The following is a 23,056-nucleotide window of genomic DNA, read 5'->3' on the forward strand; positions in this document are numbered from 1 at the left end:
AGAGAGCTTTAAGCTCAGTAATAAAGGACTTCCTTATCGGTTTGGTGTTCTTAAATGAAGAATTTGGGAAGAAGTTAATGATTTACAGAGGGGAGCAAGGACAGCCTGGACTTCAGCCTCGGGGTCGGTGAAGTGCTTGACCTGGATGTGTTGTGCCGTGACCTCCTGGCCCCGCACAGCCCGGGATGCTGCTGGGCCATGGCATGGCCACGGGCCAGGGACCCTTCCCAGGGCTCTGGGACTGGGGCAGGACATCCACACGGCCACAGCACGGGGTGTGACATGCAGCTCGTGTACCCAGGGGTTCAAGGGGAGGCGTCCCAGGTGGCTAGGGAGGAGGCAGCAGCTCCGTGCTCCTCCTCGCTCAGCACTCTCTGCCACCCCAGTGCCTGTTCCTCTCTCTGCCCTGAGCCTGGACCTGTGTCTTGGTCCCTTTACAATCTCCAGCTGTTCTGGAAAGCAAAATTCCACGAACCTGTAGTATTCTCCCATCTCCTCCCATCCCTACATACTTATCTTCCTACATCCCTACATGTCGACCTCCCTACACACTTTCCATTCTTTCCCTGTGTTGTCCCTAATGGTTGGATTCATTCCTCTTTGGGAACTGTACAGGTTAAGGAATTTCCTGACATTTACACCACTGGTCTTTCTGGAAGAAAAGCTCTTCCTACGCACAGAAGATTGCCAGAAGCTCATAAGGTTGGGCTTTTCAATCTAGGACCTGTGGGAATGCTGTTAAAACACTGCTGTAGTTGGCAGTGGGTTTTCTTCACAGCAAAACTGGGCTTTCAGGGTAGTTTTTCTGTGTGTTGTATGTACAAAAATATGCACATACAGAGTATATACAGAGAGAGGCTTTGCCAGCCCAGTGTGGAATTTTACTGGAGAGAGCACTAAATACTTTTGCAGGCAGGGGAGCAGCCTGTTAGTGTGGTGCAGAATGCAGTGTGGTGCAGAATGCCTTCAGACCCTGGTGCTTCCAAATGCTTTTCTAACTTCACATCATTCCTCCCTATCCCAGCTGCCCCTGCCTGCTCCTTGGCTCTTCTGTTGAGTAGGTAGAAGTTAAAAACTGCAGTGCAATCCCACCTGCAAAATTCTGATCAATATGGTCATTTTGCTGTAAAAACCCATTTTCCCATTCTTAAATGAAGTCATATTCAGTATAAATTATGTCTGTTAATGTATCTGGTGTTCTGACTTCTTGTGTTCGCTTAACATTGATGCTGCAAATTAGGTAAGAAAAATAATGGTGCTACAGAGTGGATTTCTTTGTTGAAACTGAAGATTTTCATAGCATTGGAAATGGGAGGATGTTTTTACAGGAATAAGCTGTATCTAATTGTAAGTTAAACCCTTGAAAGATGGTGAAATATTGTATGACAGGTATTCCTTTAAAATGAACCCTTTATTGCTTTTTACGGAGGTGGAGAGGAAGAAGGGACACAAAGAAGAGGAAAGGGTACAGACTGTAGTTTGTATGGTTGTCAGCAGTAACAGGAGGAGGAGGAGAATTGAGAATTCTGTACAATGAAGTGATAAAAGAAAAGGAAGATTTATTCAAGGTTGTACCAGGGTGTTTTATAAGCTATTAATAGTTTTATATTTGAAAAGGGGACATAGAGATTAGATTTAATGAGAAACTTTCCCACTGAAAGATTTGACAGTGGAGTGATCTGTCAAAATGGTCATTGAAGTATGATCACAAGACATGTTCAGGAAGAGATAAGATAAAATCTCAAGTGAATAGTGAGAGCAGAGATTAACTAGACCAGCTCATAGCCCTGGTGATACTGCTGGGCTTTGAATTTGTAAAAATTTGTGTAGTGGATTTTTTCATGCCATCTTCTCAGACTCTATCCTTAAAAGTTGTTATCTCCCTTAAGCCTGTCTGACAAAAACATGCATAAATATATTTTTGCTACTCATTCTTACTGAGATGAAGATAAATGATGATCCTGATATTTCTTGCATTGCAAGAACTGATTAGGAAATTCAAGAGGTGTGTATGAGAGTTTGAAATTATTTCATTCTCCCTCTCTGTCTGAAATACCAAGTGGAATATTTGACACTGCAATTTTCTAATGCATAATGACAGATATTGCAAATACTGGGGACCCTGATTCCTAGTATGCCACTTTTTACTAGCTAGTAGAAGATGTAAGTGACAGCTTCTAGGGGTTTAATTTACTGTTATCTCTTTCTACTACTGCATACTGCAACAGTAGCCCAGGTTGTTGAATTTGGTTGTGCTCTGCTATTTTTAAAATCAGTTTGTGTCTTTTGATGGGAACAGTTTAAAATGAAACTGGAGAAGAGGAACTAAAAAACATCATTGACCATATTTGTCTGCATCAATAGGCTCCCAAGGGTTACATTTCAAAATAACCTTTGCTTTTTTTTATGGTCCAAGATAGCTCAAACCCCTTTCAGAGCTGTTTCAGCCTTGCTTTGATCTATGGCTAGCTACTTAAATCCCCAAGAAGCTGTTCTCTTGGGAGAGGATTGATAGGCTTGAAGGGTTGCTGTGGTTATGTCCAGTTTCTCCTGACCATATCTTTCGGTTTTGTTTGGGAAGGAGCAGCTCAGCACCTGTGTGAGGATTGCCTTGCAGTGGCCTCCAGAGGGAAGTGGAGCCAGATTTTGAGCTGCCACGGTGGGTTTAGTAATTCAACTCACTCCTCAGACTGCTGTAGAAAAGCCAAGAGAGCTGTTAGTCAAGAGAAAGGGGATAAAAAGCACTGCAGCAGAACAAGAGCAATGTCAAATGCCATTGGAAGGACAGGAGAGGCCACTGGGTGTACATTTACCAAGAAAAGAAATAATCAAAATAAAAGGCAGAGGAGAATGAGGATGGTGACTGGAGGTGTGCTTTACAAGAAAACTATTTTATTGCAAATGTTATCTGGGTAATAAGACAATGTAGCCAGTAAATTCTTCTTCAATACTTTGCCTATAGATAGTTTCAAAATTATTTAGAAATTTTGATGATAGATTTAAAAGTCCTAGGGTATGTACTGTTGAGATATATATTATGAGAATTCATGGCTAGGTTAGATACATTTTGGAGAAGGAGTATCTAGAGTCTGCATTCGTTACAGGGATTGGAATTGCTCTGACTTTTCCCAAAAGACATTTCAAGGCATTTGGTTTTAGAGATGATTTCCTATAACTTCAGCAGAGATAGCCTCTGATCATATTAAAAAAAAAAATCTGCTTTTTGTTTCACACTGCCAAGGCCTGCTGTATCCTGCAGTAAGAATGTTTGTAGAGAAACTCATTGAATTCTTCTTCAAATTATTGCAATTGATTGGCCTTCAGGAAATAAAAAAGGGAGGAGAACAAAAGCTTTTTTTTTTCTCTGAACAGATGTTGTACTAATTAGATGCACCATTTAAACATTTAATTGAGAAAACAACTCCTTATGCTTAAATTATCAGAAACTGTCTAGAATTTGCATACAGTGACACTAGAGTTCATTGCAAGTCCTTTGAAATTCTGAACACATGTACAATTTTTTTACTAAGATTTACTTGCATCTCCAGCAAGTTCTAAAAGCTGTTAAAATGCCAAAATTCAGGCTATGCATAAAACATTTTTTACTAAGTTTGCTTTATGATACAATCTTTAATGGATAACTGCACACCCTGTTTAAGCCAAAACCCAACCCAGTTCAGAGCTCTGTTTTGCTACAAAACATTTCACATTGTTCAGATTCTATCTTCTGCATGTGTCTACATGTATTCTCTCTTTGTCTTTTGGCTGCAATAAAGAGAGATGGAAAATAGATGGAATTCAGCTATAGAGGTACAGTTAGGTGGAATGAGGGTCATAATGTGTTTGGTTTGTTTTATTTGATGAACATATCTCTATTCCTAAGAAACTGAAGTTGCAACATTTTGTTTTTTCTAACCATTCAGTTAATCTAAGGCCTTATTTTAAGGGGATGTGCTGCAGAGAATTGGAGGGTGGAAGGTTGCTTCAAACTAAGTGCTTAAGGTCAGAACCTTTTCATTTTAAATTGTCTTCTCTGTATGACTGAACACCTGACTAAGAGCAGCACTCCTTTCTTAACAATAGATTCCAAATTATGGATCTTTTTCTCATCTTTGGTGTCTTGCAGAGCTTAGCTGATATTGAAGCAGCACCACACAACAAAACACGAGACACGTTAATGATATCTCCATTTACTGATCTACCCAAACAATTATCTTGAATATTTTTTCCATGTATAGAGGGCTTTTCCTCAGTAAAATGTTTTCTTTCCCTTTACAGATTTCAAGCATGTGTTTATTTTGCATCTGTCTTTCAAGCTATGTCATGTGGTATCCATTACTTAGCATCTGTGTTCATGGCTGCTACTCCTAACTTTGTATGTGGGTTCCCTGGAAATGTGAGTAGTGTTCTTTTCCACAACTCCTCTGCATCAAGTATAGAGGACATCTGGACACTATGGACATCAACAGAAAACTACATTGTAGTCCAGCTGGAAAATGGAGAAATTTGGGAACTTGATCAATGCAGCAGGTCCAAACGAGAAGTCGGTTTGGATCTGGCGTACGAATACCGTGGCAACAAGTCTGTATTTCCTTGTTCTGATGGATTTCTCTATGATGATACAAAGTGGAAGAGCACTGTTGTTACGCAGTGGGATCTGGTCTGTGACCGAGAATGGCTTGCAAAATTAATCCAGCCTATGTTCATGCTTGGAGTCTTGATTGGAGCAGTGATTTTTGGTGACATTGCTGACAGGTAAAGTGTCATCTTCTGAATATTGTGGCTTCAGACTACAGTAACTCCACGTGTGTCTACCTGGTTTTGTTGTTTCCATTCCTTGTGTATTCATAACTGCACATCCAGGAGGTTTGGATATTGCTTTATTCACAGATCGGTTTAACTTGGTTTCTTTTTCCTATAACAAGTTCTAATTTTAAAATGTATTCTCAAGTCATTTACTTGTAAAAATTTTTCATACTTTGTCATCCATTGTTCTAGGCCTTGATCCCTGAAATTGCCCTGTGCAGCTAGTATTTGCCTCTAGATTTTTATTTATTTGTTTGTTTATTTTCTTATTTTGACAGGAGTAGCAATAGCTCATTGTAATAGCAATAGTAAAACCCGGGAGTAGATTTTCACCTCATTTTTCATGAGAGAAATGGGAATGCAGATTTTAAAAAAAAATTTTTTTGCAATATGACAAACAGCTGAAGGGCTACTAGAAGGTTGAATATTTGAAAATCACCTTTCCTAACCTCTGGCATGAGTACAGCTCAGTGGAGCTGATGCAAAGGCTTTGAGGGTTTAATCAAGCCCCACCTTCTTAAAATAAACGCTCATATACTATTTTTCCTTGCTGCCCAGTTGTAGGTTTTCCCTGAAAAATTAGCTTAAACTTCAGTCTCTTGAAACATTGTGAACATAAGAGGCAAAATGGGCGTGGGTGAGCTGTGCTGTAGCTGCACTCGTTTACCAGCATGTATAAAGTTCTGTTTGAGCATCAGTCCTGGAGGGACTCGACCCAAGCAGTCTCTTGCTCAGTTTTCCAAGGCCCATTCCTGTCCAAGAGTTCTTCCTTGGGTGTTATCTCCGACCATGCACTGAAACCCAGCATCAGAGCTGGACTCAGAAGCAACAGTGAGCCTCAGGGTGTGCATCTGTGGCATATTCCTGCCTCAGAGAGCACCCAGCCATGCCTGTCTGTCCATATGAGAATCAAATGTCCAGCCTAAGTTGCACTTAGCTTTGTCCTGGGCACTTTCTGTACCTGTGCTTTGCTGTGAAGGCTGGTTTAGAGTTATTTATGTCTTTCTATAAAGGAGCCTGTTGACTGACAGTTCTGCTGGGTGGAGAGTGAAGTTCCATCCCACATCTAACAGTGTAAGCACAACAAGGAGATCAGGCGTGTTGTTTTCTGATTTTCCTTCATTAGCACAACACTACAGTGTGACAGTCACAACATGGGAATGCAAAAGCAATGATGAACTTTTTCCTTTTAATTTGGCTTTTAGAACACATGGAATCAATCTGCCTCCCAATCCCAGGCTTTGTAAAACTGTATTTAATACAAAACCAGAATATAATGCCAACATCTGTTTTGAGTCTCTTTAAATAATTCATAATTTTATTAATTAATACTTGGACATGATTTATAAGGTTAGGATTGTATTGTTCTCATTTCCATTAATTCAACCCATGGACAACCAGTTAAGATAATACACACATTCTGAGTTGCAGATTTACAGCTGCAGAATTTACAGCTGCAAGTTATTATTTTCTGACACGTCCTGGCTCATGGGAAATAAGCTTGTGTATCCTCCCATTACCAATTAACAGATTTCCCAACAGAAGAGCTCTGATAGCTAAGACTCATTGGGATCTTTCCTGGCGGGAATCAGACACCAAATCATGACTTCAGGTCAAGGCTGGGGAAAAAAAACAGAAGGAATTTTACTGGAGTACCAGATACTCACATTAAAAAAACCCAGTCCGAAAGTCCTCAAACTCTCTAAAGTCTAAAAGTAATATCCCCATTAGTGAAAAGCTGTTTGAGCAATGGAGGAGGTAATAAGAGACCAAGGAATTACTATCAGGGAAGAAAAATTATTCCATGCAGTTTGTCTTAGAGAGCATTGGTAGATAGAATGCAGTGAATTCCCATGGAGTCTTGTATATGTACTGCTGCAGCTAATGTTTGACATTATTTTTTTTTGCCATTAGTTTACTTTCTTCCTGGATTTCTGTGTTTTTATATGCATGTATATGTGCTGTCAGAAATCAGAAAATTGTGGGGAACTGTGTTATTGTCATTTGTTAGAGAATTCAATTTTAAAGAACTGCTCAAAGGTATGTTACAGAAAGCTTTCTTTAATACCAAAATTGGTTGTTACTTTGACAAAAGATGGCATGTGTTATCACAGTTAACTTTTGTCAGAAATTATTAACATGATGCTACTTAATATAAAATATCTGAAAAATTGATTTATGTCCTCATAAATAAGAGTAAAATTATCAATCAGTTATGTAGAAGTTAAAACTGGAGGTGAACATATGTAATGCTCCCTGCACGTTGCTTCCAGCCAAGAATTGTGGAATGGAAGTTCCATTCATCCTTTTTCTTGGAAGCTGGAATTACTGACAAATTAATACAGGTAACTAAACCAGAATTTCAGTGGTGAGTTACTAACTTCCATCTACGCTCCCTGGAGCTGCAGGTGTATTTTAATGGAATGTTTGTGGTTATTGATGATTTTATTCCTGCTGTGATCTGCAGGCTGGGAAGACAGCGTGTTATATGGTTCACAAGTGCCGGTCAGTTTGTGTTTGGCATCGCGGTGGCCTTCACGTTTGACTACTACAGTTTTGTGGTGGTGCGCTTCCTCCTCGCCATGGTAAGAAAGGACGTTCACCCCAGTCCTCTTCCATGTCATTTCTTACCCCTTCTCAGGAAACCTCCCTTTTGTTATTATTTCCTCTCCTACTTCATTATTCTAAAGCCCCATCTGTTGCACTTATTTCAGCAGAGCAGGGAGAGTCTGAATGTTCTTGGACCACAGCAGTTTTCCTCTTTGAATTAATAGAAAGCGTCTGTATGAAGCAGTGTTTGGTACTTCCTCCATCCCAACCTCTGCTGGACTGGTAATTAAATACCAAGTGTGAGCAGCAAACTCTGGATTCTGCATTGCAGCTGCTGTTGCATTTCTCCTTATTGTTAGACATGGAATATATTTTTTCTTCAACTAGCAAATCTATAATAAGTATTATTTTTATCTCTACCATTTTGAGTGATGGAGGAGAGATGCACATTTTCTCTTCCATGCATCTCTTTGGTCTTTTAAGCTGTATCTGGAATACTAAATATATAGGCAGATATGTTTAACACCTAGATGTTTTATACTGTACTTAAGGGTATTTCAGTATATGTGTTTATGCAGACCCACACACAATTTTATGTGTGTGTGGTATACATCCAATATCTGACACATATTCAATATTTATACATAGTAACCAATTTTAAATAACTATTTTACAGCCCAAAGTACATTCTTGAGCTTTTCACTACATAATGCATAAAGAAATTAGAATGCCATCACAAAAAAAATCATCTAACTTATTTAACATGGGTTAGATATTTGACAATATTCCCATAATTTATTTTGTTCCTGCTGACAATGCATTAGTCAAGACAGGACCATGCACCTGGAGTTCCCTTTGCCTGAATTTCCTAGCAGGAAAAACTGGATCATGTCAGCCTTAACAGTGAGATCTACAGGAGTCCCTCTGCTGACTCCCTTGGCTGTTGATGCCAGGTCCTGTGGTAGTTTGGAAAAGCAAAAAGCTCTGACCAAACCATGCTGTAGGTTTTATCTGGCCACTGGGACTGATTTGCAAGGTGCAGTCCTAAACTCTAGCCCAGTGCCACTGCGGTCAGTGCAGCTTTCCTATCAGTGGGTTCAGAATTGGAAACTGGAATATTGTTAACAGGAAAATTGATTAATCAAAACAATATACTGAAATATTTTCTAGTCTATATTCTCTAGCTGTGTTTTGCAGTGTTTTAAGACACCAGGAATTTGATGTTGAGATATTTGAGAAATTTAAAAAAATATATATATATTCAATAATATATATATATTCAATGAAGAAATACTGTTATGCAGAATATGCCAGTAAATTGCATTCACTTGATGCCATATGAGAACCTGTAATTGTGTGTATATATATGAGATTCTCTTCCAATATTGTAAAAACTTTGATTTAATGAGATACTTTACAAGGGTATGGAAGGTAATTGTTCGTAAATGTGCAGTTTTCTGACATGCAGGTTATTAATGGTCTGCTTAAAAGCCAAGATCAAGATTTTCAGAAGTGACAATTACTTCAGGGGACCTCTCTTTCCCAAGCATCCAGTTTGTGATGTCATTAAGGGACCTGATTTTTGGAGGAGAAGGGCTTAATGACATCAGCAAATTAAGTTTCTTCACAGGTGTCTCTTGCTGGCTGTCCCCCACTACAGAGAAGCATCCTAATTCACGTCACATTTTTAAATAGTGTCCACGCAGTCGGAAGGTTTGAGTGAATTTTTTCTGCAGCTGATTCATTTTCATGGTTGCCTTTCTTTCTGTCAGTGTGAGACAGGCCAGCGTGGTGACAATTTAGCATACACAGATGTGGAACATTGTTAGCTGTTTGTTTTTACTGCTGGTGCACTGGGAGAGTGGAAACAAACCTCACTCTGTTTTTTTTTCTTTTCTCTCTCCCACTCTCCCAGGTTTCAAGTGGCTATCTGGTTGTGGCTTTTGTTTATGTGACTGAATTTGTTGGCATTAAAGCACGAACCTGGGCTTCTATGCATGTCCATGCTTTTTTTGCTATGGGAATTATGATTGTGGCACTCGTGGGATTTTTGGTTCGGACCTGGTGGGTCTATCAGATATTTCTCTCCATAGCAACTCTTCCCTTTGTCTTGTGCTGCTGGATGCTCCCAGAAACACCTTTTTGGCTGCTGTCAGAGGAAAGATTTGAAGATGCACAAAAAGTGATCGATACAATGGCAAGATGGAATAAAGTCAGCACTCCCTGCAAAGTTTCTGAACTGTGCTCAGTCCAACAAGACGATCCAGCCAGTGGCAGAACGGGTGATGATGATACAGCCTCGGCAAAGAAGCACAACATCCTGGACCTGTTTTGTAACTGGCAAATTGCAAGAAGGACCATCACAGTCTGGCTGATCTGGTTCACTGGGAGCTTGGGGTACTACGTCTTCTCCCTCAGTTCTGTCAATCTAGGAGGCAATGAATATTTAAATCTCTTTCTCATAGGTAAATATTCTTGTACCTTATTCTGTTAATGACAGAACTGGAACATAACATTTAAAAATTACTATAGATTTGACAGCCAATTTTTTACTTTGTTCATTCAATTGTGAACCTTGTTTGAAAAGTTTCATGCTAACTTTTCATAAAGTTGACTAACACAGTATCATTCACTCCAAATTTCACTGTATCTGAGAAAAAAAAAAATAGAATTTGCACAGAATTCTTCTCTGTCTGTCTTTCTGATTGTAAAACCATATTCTGGCTTGTATGCTCTTTGCCCTGGAAGTTTATAGCAGATTTGCACAAACACCAGGGGAAAAAGACAAGCAACACAAAATTCACACAGCTCTGTTAAAGGTACAAACTAGGAAAATGGGAGAAAAAATATTCCTTTTATCACTTACAGTCATGATATATTGAGTTTGTCTGTGTAGAAAACATAGTCACAATTGTCAGAAGGAGGAGTCATTTTCATTTTCTCAGAAGTGTATTTTTAATTAAGTGGTAATACTCTTTTAATTTTATCATTCTGGCTGTAATCTTTCTCTGGCATGTAAGTTGTTTATGAAGACAGCTCAGTGCATTCAAGGCCTGATCCAAAGTCTGTTAACATCAGTGGAAATATTCCACTGGCTTCAGAAGACTCTAGATCAGACTTGCAGCTCTGAGCCAGTGAAGAATTAAATCATGTGCTGTGCTTTGTGCAGCTGAGTACTCTCAGTGAGTGAATGTGACTGATCGTGCACACAGGCTCGCAGCAGGACTGGGGCTCTCATTATTCCAGTTTGTTTTGTCATGTGTTACAGTGTATTGTTAGACTGATGTGTTGAAGAGCGGGTGCTGGTATTGCACAGATAACTAAACTGCTATTGTGGAGTACACTGTACCCACCTCTTCTAAAAATATTTTAGCAGACTAACAGACACTGAATAATTACAACCTGCTTTTTCCAACACAACCCCAAAATATTATTTCCTGATGTTACAGGTGTATTGACATGCTATATGTACTTAATAAAGGAATCCAGGCTGTTCAGGGCTGTATCTCATATTCTTCCTTGATTTTACATTGGACATAATAGCATTCTTCCAGAGCAAATTGGCATAAAACATGTCCAAACTGGCTTTGGCTCAGTATTATTTGTCTAGGGGCAAATCGTGTTTACACAGTGCAAACAGGTCTAGCCAAATGCCAGGACCTTTAGAGCAGTAGCAGTTTTTCTCTGGAAAGGAACATTAGGACAGGATGATCTGTATTATGAGTGGGATATTGTAAGCCCTCTTTTTTTAGGGAGAAGGGAGAAAGCTGGAAGTGCACTCTGTATTAGTGGGGCTTACTCCAGAAAACTGGATGTGGACAGACCTTTCTTGCCTTTTACTTTGAAATGATTTTGAGCTGATGCTGGGGGAGGCTCCTGTGGCTACCATTCCCTGTCCAGGTGGAAGCTGGCAAATCCTGAGAGGTGTGTCAGTGTGACACTAGCAATATTCCCTGTGGGCACACTTGAGCTGTTAATGTGAAAATACCTCAAGGAGAAGAGCAGCAAATGTAGAACTTTCTGACAAAAGTGTCAGTGTCCTAGAAACAGAACTGTGGCCTTGCTCTTTTCTGTAATTTTCCACCCCAAAGAGAACGGGAGCTGCTCTGTGCTGTGAAACTTGTTTCCCTTGTCCTTCTCCACTCCCACTTCTGTATTTTAGGCTGTTCTCTGCCTTCTGTCACACTTTCTGTAACCAAATGAACTAGCCCAACACACTGGTTATCTTTAGACTTTACTTGTTTACTAGCCCCGAGATCAGATAAATTCCTCATAAAGAGGAAGCTACAGTTATGAGATGAATATGTGCAATCATGACTTAAACTGAGATAATTTCATACTGACAGGTGCTGTGGAGTTGCCTTGCTATATCATTGCTTGCCTTGCGATGGACAAACTGGGAAGGAGAAACACACTCATTCCGTTCCTTATTTTAAGTGCACTGATCTGTGTTTTAATTATGTTCATACCTCAGGTTAGTCACGTATGGTTGGAAGTGTTCCTACAGCAGAAATTGATTTTAAAAGCTCTTAAGTCAATAGATGCAGCTGCTCTTTCTAAATCATAGAATAGTTAATTAAAGGCTGGTTTTAAGTTGCAGCTGCCAGTCTAAGATAGATTTCTGTATTTTCAGTACAAGTTTCAATGTCATTGCTGGAGTCACACATAAACGCTCCCAAGGCTTCAGTGAACCAGGACTGGTAAAAAGTGATGTGGAAACTAGTAACTTATTGAGCAATTTTAAAAAAGCAAGCAATGAGTATTGCTTATTGTTTAAAGAAGGGTCACAGCTTTTGAAGAATGTAAATTATGTTTGGAAGGGTGTAATTTTCTGGTGATATATTTATTTGTGCTCTCTTTCAATAGGATTTCAATATATTAATTATCTTAGCAAATATGGCTGGAAAATTTTCCATAGGTGTGGCATTTGGCCTTATATATCTCTACACAGCAGAACTGTACCCAACAATAGTAAGGTAAGAACTTCTGCCAATTGTGTATTTTTATTAATTAATTTTCATTAATTAATTTGTTATTCTACACAAGATCCAGCAGCTCTTGGCATCAGTGGTGGTGATCTGAAAGACTTGGGATGGGATGAGTTCCTCAACTGCCTCAGAGATGTCTGGAGTTTGGCTGTACCATAGTTTTTTTATTTATTTTGCATTCCATGTGCATTGATAGATTCCATTGAGGAACTAGAAGACTACCCAATACTTTTTTAAACATTTTTATGCCTTTCTTATAAGTCCTGGTTATTCACCCATGATCTGTGCTGAATGATAATTATATTTTTAGTCTTAATTACAGAAGCAGCTGAATTTCACTACAATATAAATTTACACTGGCATAGCAACAGCTCCTTAGTATAATTGCTTAAAGACACAAATCTTACTGATGTTTTAAGTGTCTGTGCATTTCTAATTGTTTCCTTTAACTGCCAGAATTCTTACTCAAATTCTTTTCTGTGTAGATCACTTGCTGTTGGAAGTGGAAGCATGATGTGCCGTGTAGGAAGTGTGGTTGCTCCTTTCTGTGTCTATCTGAGAAGTGTCTGGATTTTCATGCCACTTGTAGGTATTTATTTCAATGGTGAATGTTTTTGGAAAAGGCGTATGTGTCACTTTTTTTCCTCTTTAGTAACTTACTAAGTATGTTTTTCCTGTGACAAAGGAACCAAAAGCTGAACATTTTTTTCAAAAAGAAAATTGAGTACACCATTCTAGTTTGAAATTTTCAAGTCCCAAAGACTAGTAGCCTCATATTGTTAAAAATATGCTGCTAAAGCAAAAGAGAGACTTTGAATCACTGAAATAGTCAGAAAAGTTTTTGATGGAAGACAGAAAAATATCTATGCTCTGAATCCCATAAAATTGATAACAATATTCTGCATTTACCATGTAATGTTTAGGAAGTGTCGTAGTCCAGACTTTTTTGAAGGCCCAGCAGTTTTTGACCATGCTCCTGATTTAGTGTCACTTTTTTTCAAAGGCATGGTTCTTCCATTCCTGAAGTCACCACAGGTAGCTGGATTTTCTTACATTATGCCTCAACATTTTCCACAGCTTCTTTGGGATGCACCTTTGGAATAGCCTCCTAAAAGATCAAGGTGTTATGCTTACTATATTTGTTCTCCACACCTGCCCCAAAGCTCCTGTTGTGTTTTTCACCAGAACAGAATGAAACAATTAATGAGATAGGAAAAGATAAAGAAATGGTATATTGATGAGCTTCATGGTGACTTTGACAACCAGCAAAACCAGGTCAGGTTACCATTAGGTTTGTCTTTTACCACCAGTTGACCCAAAAAAGAGAGGTGGGACCATTCCTTTGTGTACTTTGGGCACTTTGCAGTAGATCCACTTTGGACAAAACATTTTATGTGTTCCCTGCTCACACAGGAATCACATATCTTCATTGCATTTCTGTTATGAAGCATTTCCTGCTTAGAAATCCTGCAGCAATTCAATCAATTTTTTCTCCTGAAGGATAAATTATGCCTATATATGTAAAACCAGATGAATTACAAAATCTGTATTAAAGCTTTAAGTAATGTTTATTAATGATTTTAAATAGTTTAAATTCTTTCAAAAACCCCTTAGAATTCACTGTGACTAAGGCACTGCTTATATGTAGATTATAAATGTCAGGAATTGAAAGTGTAATGGGGTGTCTCTTTAACCTGGATTCTTAGTCAAATTTTATCCACCATGGTGGAGTTTCCTAAACAAGGACATTGTGTCCCTTTGATTTGGCAACTAAAAAAATATTTATTTATAGATTGTTTCAGAGAATTCTTGTGAGCTCATTTCATTATTTAAATGAATTACTTTTGGTTGTCTTTGATGAAAACTACCAAGGATGGATGAAGGAGACCACAAATGAATTTTTTTGTTCCACTTCCTAAAAATGTTTCCTTTCTTAACAACGTCTCTATCAAGATATGATCCCAGGAAAGACAAAGAAACATTTGCACTGCAGAGTGGTCATGGGAGAACATTTCTTTTTTCCTCTTGTCAGCATTTTGCCTTTACTGTCTGAAATAAGACTTATCTGTGCAGAAGTGCTGCAGTTAAACCACAGCTGGGGGAGTGCTCAGATGTTTTGGAGAGCAGGGCAAATGGCAGTATAAACACAGGAATTATTTCAGCTATGAGCAACTCTCAGGGTACAAAATTTATCCAGAGTTTTTGTAGAGTTGAGTAGTAGTTCACAGTGAACATGTTTCCATTATTAGCTCCTGTTATAGAGCATTTGTCAGTTTATTAAATAGGCTTGCCTTGAGTTGGAGCATAGCGTGCCAAGTCTCAGGTCAAGTAAGTGTTTTGGAATGGAAGTGAAATCAAATGGATTACATTTGTAAGTAAACTGATACAGATCACCCTGCTCTATTGCAAACACCACACACTGTGGAACAGTTACTGCTGCTTTTTGTTTGGCACTCTGCCTCGTGCACAGCTATGCCACCTGTGGGTACTGCAAGCATCTTGAGTGGCTATAAATCTTCAATAAGTCTATAAATTGAATAACTTGCCAAGTATGTTTTTCATGTGACAACTTTATAGAAAATGTGCAGTAAAACAACTGCTCCTTATATAACCTATTTCTGTTTCTCAGCTGTTAAGAATTATGTTGCAATAGCTCTTTAACAGGGTTGATTTTTCTCTCAGAAAAAAATATAAATTAGAAATTTAAAAAGCCCACACTGGTATTAATAAATGAATACAAACCCTCTGTCAAATACTATTGGTTTTTCATGTCAAAATATAACCTTTTTTGTTGAAGTAGGAATTTTGTCGATAAGATCATTTAGATTGATAAGACATTTTAGATTGGTTCAGAGCCATCAGATGTAAATATAAATATAAATATAATATAAATAGCAGACTACAATAATAATTTATTCTCAGAAGTAAAGGCATTATTTTGTAGGGATATTTAATTCAAATTATCTTTTGTTCTGGAGTATGTATATCAAGTTCTAGTCTTAGATCACTGCAGAATTATACATGTTGCCCCAGAAAGGGAAGAGGACATAAGAAAAATTATGGTAAATATTTTCGGAAGGTTTCTATGGTATCTTTAGAAGCTGCTGTTTGTACTGAAGTGTTGGGAACACTCTAAGAGTTTGACTAAGCAAAAAGTCAGATTTCAAATTAACCCCCTGAAAACACAATGTATTTAACCATGTATATCTGTCAAATTAACTTCAACATACTTAAACGTCCTTAAATACCTTGTACAATGACACAAATACACTTTATTTGTACACATAAGCATTTGACCACATCAGAACATTTGCTGATATTGAATTGTGTTTTTAAAATAGTAAATACATGCATACAAAATGGATACATTTGTAGTGAGCAAGCAAAGGGTTAAATTATGTTAGATGACTTATGAAGAAGTGTGCCAAGACTGCAAAAAGTTGCTTTTACTAAATGTGAGTCCCTTCATTGATAACTGTGGCTACTGCCCTTGAAAAGGTAGATGTCCTTGAATTAATACACTGTGACTTAATTATTTCATACTCTGTCTGTTGTAGGAAATACTGGAAAAGGGTTTGAGGGTCAGGGAAGAAAATGTACTGAATTACTCAGCATGCAGCAGCTTTCACATAGAGAAGGGGAAAAAAAAGGAAACTAAGATGGGATGAAATAGAGTTATGAGAGCTGAGATGAAAAGGCAGGAAAGATGGTGGTGTGTACACTTACAGAATAGTGAGAGTTCTCAGGGGAGTGAAAGGTAGGTTCATGAGGAGGGAAAACATGAGAAGAATGCCAAGTGTCTAAAAAGAATAACGAAAAAAGACACACATATTCAAAGCACACAGTGTTACTTTAAGCTTGTTCTTTTGAGTATGACTAGTGACCCAATTCTCATACACTCCAAATTTATGGGTGTCCCTAAGATGCAATATCCTTTACAGACCCCAATATCCTCAGTTATAAACTTCTGACAGACTAAAGGGTGTACATAAAAGAGAATATTGTGGAATAGCTGCCATGTGTCAATTTATCCTGTCTTTCCATGACAGAAAATAATGTCTGAATAGTAGAGAAGAAATTTGACACTCAGAAATGAGATTTTATTATTTTGGAATGTATTTTGCCACATACATGTCTAAAAGGATCTCACTCAGTTTGTGCCATTTCCTCTAGTCCTATTACTGCTAGGATTTTTAAATTTTTTTTTACTTTCATGGTAAGACTATGACTTTTATTTTCACTGTAGTTTGTAGTATTTAACAGTATTTTGATTTTTTTTTTTGTCTGGCTCTATATTTATGGCAAATGCAAAAAGGAGGATATGCAACAGTGCATTTAGATTTTTAATTTTTTTAAACTTTCATGGTAAGACTGTGACTTTTATTTTCACTGTAGTTTGTAGTATTTAACAGTATTTTGATTTTTTTTTTTGTCTGGCTCTATATTTATTGCATATGCAAAAAGGAGGGTATGCAACAGTGCATTTTGCTTCTCAAAAGAATACACAAAACAAACTGTCCTTTTTTTGGAAGGGAAGAGAAGCAAAACCAGCATGGTGCATGGGCAGGCAAATACCACTGTTCAAGGTTACAGTAGGGAATTCTGATTTTAAAGCACCTTTCTGACTTAAAGTCTGGCTTAGCTGCAGATGGTAGCTGGGCAGCTCTTGTCTCAATCAAGCTCTGTGTGAGAGACACAGGCACAGTGATTCCAAATGTTCTCTCTCACCCTTGGAAAGAATGCATTAAACAAAGGACAGACTTCAGAATCAGCACAGGGCAAGATAAAGATAATACAGCATCAAAGTTCACAGTCACAGAATGGAAAAACACTGAGACCAGGCATGATGTTCTGTGTGAAAGCTTTTCTGTCAGGAGGGAATTAGGTCATTTATAACCTGGTGTTGGAGGGCTGTCAGGGGTTTAATGCTGTTCTGTACTCAGAGGAGCAAAGTGGGAATTGGTGTCATTGAACAAGACATAGAAATGTCTGTGTGAAGGGAATGTGAATGGAAAGTGTAGATACTCCTGGAACAAGGGAGTGTTTCTATACTGACCCCACATTATCCTGATCCTTGCACCACTTATGCTGTTGATGTGGAATTGTGTACACCATGGACAAATCCAAAATCCAGTGATCCCAGTGCAAATGTCATTAGATGCCTGCACTCCTGACAGTTCTTTGAACTGAATTTAGCAAAGTATTCCTATTGAGAGCTAGCAGATGCTGAAGAGCTCTCCTGAGCACAGATGTGCACTTCTGTGGCTCTGGGCCAATGAGCCATATTGAGAAATTCCAAACTGGCTGTGTGGAGAAGGAACAAGCATACAGGTGCAGGTACACAGGAGCTGGAGTGTGAACTGAGATTACAGGTGGCAGGGAAATTGTAGCTCTGTGAACATGCCTGTAAAAAAAAATGTATGCAATCCTAGAATCAGTTCTTAAATACACTCCTGTTACTGAAATGCTGAATGAAGGTAATATGTGTTGTTTACTCAAACAGAATTATTCCTGCTTGCACTGTATTGATCCCTTGTGAACAAAACACTTCACTTGCTCATTCATTAATTCTGCTGCATAATCTTTTCATTTATGCAACAAAAAAAGGTAGATCTTTTATACAGGCAACACTTAAGAATTACGATATTTGCTTTACAGTTCTTTGTGCTTTATTTTAGATTCACTCTCAAGCAAGAACAAAACTATTGTTATCTTGAAAGACTTATTTACCTTTACAGCTACTGTTTATTTCTTCCAGTTGCTTGTTGGAATCATGGCTCTTCTGAGTGGAATCTTAACCATAATGCTTCCAGAAACACTGGGAAAACCATTGACTAATACTTTGGTGGAAGCTACAGAAATGGGAAGAAACAAGAAAAGCTGTTCAGAAAAGACTCCTCCAGCACATAGTGGTGCAGCATTAGAAAAGATAGAGATGTTTGGTCAAGAAAGAGTCAGCACTGACAAATAAAGCAGCAGCAAAATGGCTGTTCCCAATTTTAATCACTATCTAATTTATATGATCTCTGTATTCAAGAAATGTGACTGTTCTATAACATCTGTGCCTTTTACTTTGTATTCTGCCTTCCCTTTTCAATAGCGCAATTGTATGAAACCTTTTCAAAGTGACTGACTTACTGCAGAAAATTTGATAGGATTTCTAGATCCCTTTTCTAACTTACCCAGACTTTATAACACCTGTCTAACTTACTGTGACCAGTTGGAATGATTTTTCTAAATGCTGGAACGTACCTGATTACATGTATGTAAAAAAAATATGCCAATTGTTTGCTTCACATTTTCTGCAGTTAGATTTGTCAACCTACAACAAAGTGCCCTGTCTGGTCTCTTCCTGTTGCAGCTGCCAGTTACAGGCTTGAGACTTCAGAACACAGTAAACTCTGTTACAATTCAAGAGAAAATTCAAGAATATCATTGCACCAGGTCATATAAATAATTTTAAACTAATTTATTCTTTTTCTTTCAAATTTTCTACTAGAAATGGTGCCATTGCTAACAAAGGAAAGTATTCTATGGCACAGCTTCTGACTGAAAAAATAATACTAAGTTTGCAAAATGTGCAAATAGTTTGTATATTCATTCTGTTGAATGGCAAATGTATTTTTATTAGAGATTTAGGGAAAAAAAGTTCACTGGATCTACTGCTGTTTTAGTTTAGGTTAAACCAAACTGCCTGATCCCATCTAAAGTCATATTCATTCCAGACTATTATTTCAGTGATCTAGCATCAGATTTTTCATAACTTCTAAGAGCTAGACCAGCAACTTTGCCAAATGCCTCCAGCAAGGTCTTCATAATCCTCAGTGGAAAAGAATAAATGGCATATGGCTCTTACTCAGGCTCTCTGCACAGAAGTGGATTTAGTTATTAATTTTTGGTAGAAACGGTTTCCACTCACCACTTTTCTCATAGATCAGATGTCTGTAACTCATTTTTTCCTTATTATATCTAAGCAGTTAGAAAAATAGAATTTAAAAGACGGTAGCTGGTAACTCTTCAATAGAAGAGTTACTAGTAGTAGTTTTAGTCAAAGTGTCAAAACATCCCACTGCTGCTACACCTCATGTGCATCAACACTTATTGTTGGTGCAGTGGTTCTGCCTTATGACTCTGGACCATAGAAAACTGATAGATAGGAATGCATCATTCTGGCTGCTTCTTTTATGGCTTTCTCTCACCTCCCCTTTTTCAGTCTGTCTCTGCACCTGGGGGTTTCTTCCTTGTGTGAGGATCTGCATCTCCTTTGCTTGACCACCCTTGCTTTGAGGGGAGCAGCACAGGAACATCTGCTGTTGAGGTTCAGACAGCCCTCTCTTGCCTGGGTTGTGTGAATTCAGTCCTTCCTGGTTTGAAATCAGTGTTTTTCCCTCTTAGGCCCCTATTCTCATGGCATGGTCTCAGCAAAACAAGTCTTCCTTCATGTTTGCCATGCGCCCACCCCAAAAGATATCAGTAGATATTCTACATGCTGTAGAAATTAATGGCCACATTTTTCAATTATATTTGCATGGTTTTATTAGTTTCAATGACTTATGAAACCAGAATAATGGTTTATACCCCCTTATAAAAGATTTTATTCTTCACTGCACTGTCCTAGAATTTGGTCCTGGTATTAGGAGAAAATAATACCTATATGAGGATCAACATGTTCTGAAAGGAGCAAAAATCAGTAAATTTAAGTTAGGGAGTCTCTCTGAGATAATGACATAGAAAGCAGAAAGGAGTCTTCATGCTTCTTACAATTCTGTGGGTGTTCCAGTGTTTGCAGGGAAAACCTCCAGAAAGACCTGCATAGAATACTGTGGCTTCTGTCCAGATATGAGTTCAGCAAAAGCACTTAACCTTCCCCCTGTGAGTAATCCCATCATTATTCTGAGAATGACTTGAATACATACTTTGATGACTGAAGATCAGATTACTCACATGCTGTGGTTTTTTATTTTGCTGAAGAGCAAACCCAGTATTCTTCCACTGCTTTCAGGTCCCCCTCCACTTCCCAGAGCAGAGCAGTTCTCTTTATCTGCAAGATCTACTGCCAAACTCTTCCTGCCCTGCCTTAAATAAGGGTTTAATCATGCTAAAAAACCACCACCATGCAATACACATAACGAGAAATTAAACTGGTACTGTCTTGCCTTACAACCACCCTTCCCACACACAGAGCTCCAAATTCTTTCCTTATTTTGGGATTCTTTCACACTGATATCCCTCTTTTAATATCTTAAAACTCTATCTAACTCCATCTATCTTAAAACTCACTACTCGTAACTTTTAGGAACAGTATTTCTAACGAGGTATTAAAGAATATTTACAATTAATTTTTCTACTTCCTTACCTGCTGAGTAACTGATTTCGGCCTTACCTCGCCAAGAACACCCAAAGCATATTCTGTGTTCCTTTGGCTTGAGGGATTCAGGATCTGGTCATGTGTAATCAGTACACATAAGGTGAAGAAAATAACAAGAAGAAAGTTAAATACACAATGATACTGATACTGCTTACAACTAAAATTGAATTATGAGTCTAGACTACAATGTAGCTTGTTCAACCCCAAAAGCTTCCGTTACTGAAGTCAGTTGGTATTTGGTCTTTAATTCAAATGACCCCTGAATTTCCCTGAACTAATGATGTTACTGTTTTTCCTTTGAAATAAAATGTTTATTGATTTACAGGTACATCTTTTGTGATTTTATGCATCAATAGGGTAGAGAGTGCCTTGGGGTATCCTATTCTTTAACCTGAGGAAGAATATTACTTTTAAAAAAAGGAAATATCGTGTATCTCTGTGTCTCTAGCATTTCTATTTACTTGTTTTTTCCATATGGGCAAAAACAGGTACATGTTTTGTGATTTTATGCATCAATAGCTTAGAGATTGCCTTGTGGTATCCTGAGGAAGAATATTACTTTAAAAAAAAAAAGGAAATATTTTGTATCTCTCTGTCTCTAGCATTTCTATTTACTTGTTTTTTCCATATGGGCAAAAATATGTTTTAACACTAGCCATGCATTATAAATGTAGGAAAATCAGGGTGAGTTGATTTCTTTCTCTTAAATATTCATAGAATTTTTTAATCCTCTTGCAAGAGAGCACTGAGTTTGAGAACAAATGCTTCTGTTCCTATGGGGCATATTTTCATTTCAGTGCTCATAAGAATAATTAATTTTCATAGTTTCTCACTTCAGTTCACAAATCCTTTTATGTTTGTATTTGTCATCCTTATCTTACTGCAAATTTTTTATGCTCATCAATGTCTCTGCAGTTACACAATGGTTCTGTGAGATAATGAATTAGAGTCCTTATCTGCCTTAATTGCTGGTCACTATTGCATGATGGCAAATGTTTTTGTCTGATATTTGATATCCAGTTTTATTAGATAGCCTTGCAGTTTGTTAAGGACATACCTTTCTGGGGTAAATGTAAGAATAAGAGCAACTATTATTAGTTTAATGATAACTAAGGAAAAATAATAAGTACATGTGCTTGGCATTTCAAAATTGTATTTTTAACATTTAACATTTTATACAAAAATATGTATTTTCTACTTTTAGCAGCTTCATTCAATTTCTCTAAATTCTGTAATTTAACCAACTATGCAGAAAAAAATGCTATGCAAATCATGTGTGGTTATCATATGCTTTGGGTGGTACCCTGAATGTCTGAACAAGGGGTGAATCCTCCTTGAAGGCTGAGGGCTTTTGTGTAGTGGCTTCGTGGAAAGACAAAATGGCCTGACATCCCAGCTCTGGCAATGAAGGACTTATTGGCATTCTCCCGTGTCTTCCACAGGTTTCTTTTACCAACCCCTTAGGTGCAGTCACTTAGGAAGCCTCTGTGGCATTGGGCTCAGCAGTGCATGGCCTGTGAGTTCCTTTTGGAAAGGCTTAGGAAAAGGTGAGCTCACTTGTGCCGTGGGCTCTTGGTCCAGAAAGGCATTTGTGACTGCAAAAAGGAGGCTCTGGATTCATCCTGCTCCCTTTACAAACATCTGAAACATGTTTGTCTGAATCCTAGAACAGATTCCTGCGGGAGAAATTAGACACAAGGACTAAAAAGAAAATAGAGAGTTGACAAAAACTGAGTCTATTCCATAAGGGAAAATTCTATTCAATGCTGACAATTAGTTAGCTCTCACAGGAAGAAAGACTAAAACACATCTATGTTCTGATAGCCTAATAATTTTGTACAAGATTCTGTACTACATGGAGTGTGTCTTTTGGTGACATGGGGGAAGTAGGTACTCAGGAAAGTTTGTTTACCCAGAATTTGTGGATTTAATACAATATATTTTAATGGGGTTTTTTTAATGTGTATTTATTATCTGCAATTATGTGCAAGAATAAAGTCAGACACACACTTTTTAATCTTTACCTGATTTAATGAACTTCTATCACCAACTCTTCAATTGGTTCACACTCCCTTAAAGAGGCCTGGCTGGTGTTTTGGCATTCCATGGAGATCCTATGGTTTAGGATGGCAAATATCATGTGTGTGTCTTTTCCCTGTTTGTCTTTGCAAGTGTAAACCAAGATTTGGGTAATGTGTTAAGTGGTGACTATGACTAAAGGTGCATTAAAAATGTGACATGTTTTCCATTTCAGTTGCAGGAAAAACATGGTTCTTGCTTGCCTTTGTTTGTATGAGCTGACTGGAGCAGTAGTCCCTCAGACACGTCCAGTAGTGACAAAAAT

The 23,056-nt window shown here is 38.0% G+C and overlaps 1 protein-coding gene across 1 annotated transcript in view; it reads left to right on the forward strand.

The window, feature by feature from the left end:
* The window catches only part of SLC22A16 (solute carrier family 22 member 16), a 33,730-nt gene extending 12,696 nt beyond the window's left edge, over positions 1-21,034 (forward strand). Inside the window, exons 2-8 of the mRNA XM_039725054.1 lie at positions 4,279-4,755; positions 7,274-7,391; positions 9,272-9,821; positions 11,703-11,830; positions 12,223-12,332; positions 12,830-12,929; positions 18,103-21,034. Of these exons, the coding sequence (XP_039580988.1) occupies positions 4,279-4,755; positions 7,274-7,391; positions 9,272-9,821; positions 11,703-11,830; positions 12,223-12,332; positions 12,830-12,929; positions 18,103-18,315 (1,696 nt within the window). The 3' untranslated portion in view covers positions 18,316-21,034. The remainder of the gene's footprint in view (positions 1-4,278; positions 4,756-7,273; positions 7,392-9,271; positions 9,822-11,702; positions 11,831-12,222; positions 12,333-12,829; positions 12,930-18,102) is intronic.
* The last annotated feature ends 2,022 nt before the right edge of the window (positions 21,035-23,056 follow it).

The sequence above is a fragment of the Passer montanus genome, unplaced genomic scaffold (assembly GCF_014805655.1).
Source record: "Passer montanus isolate IOZ18808 unplaced genomic scaffold, ASM1480565v1 scaffold11, whole genome shotgun sequence".
NCBI classification, from domain to species: domain Eukaryota; kingdom Metazoa; phylum Chordata; class Aves; order Passeriformes; family Passeridae; genus Passer; species Passer montanus.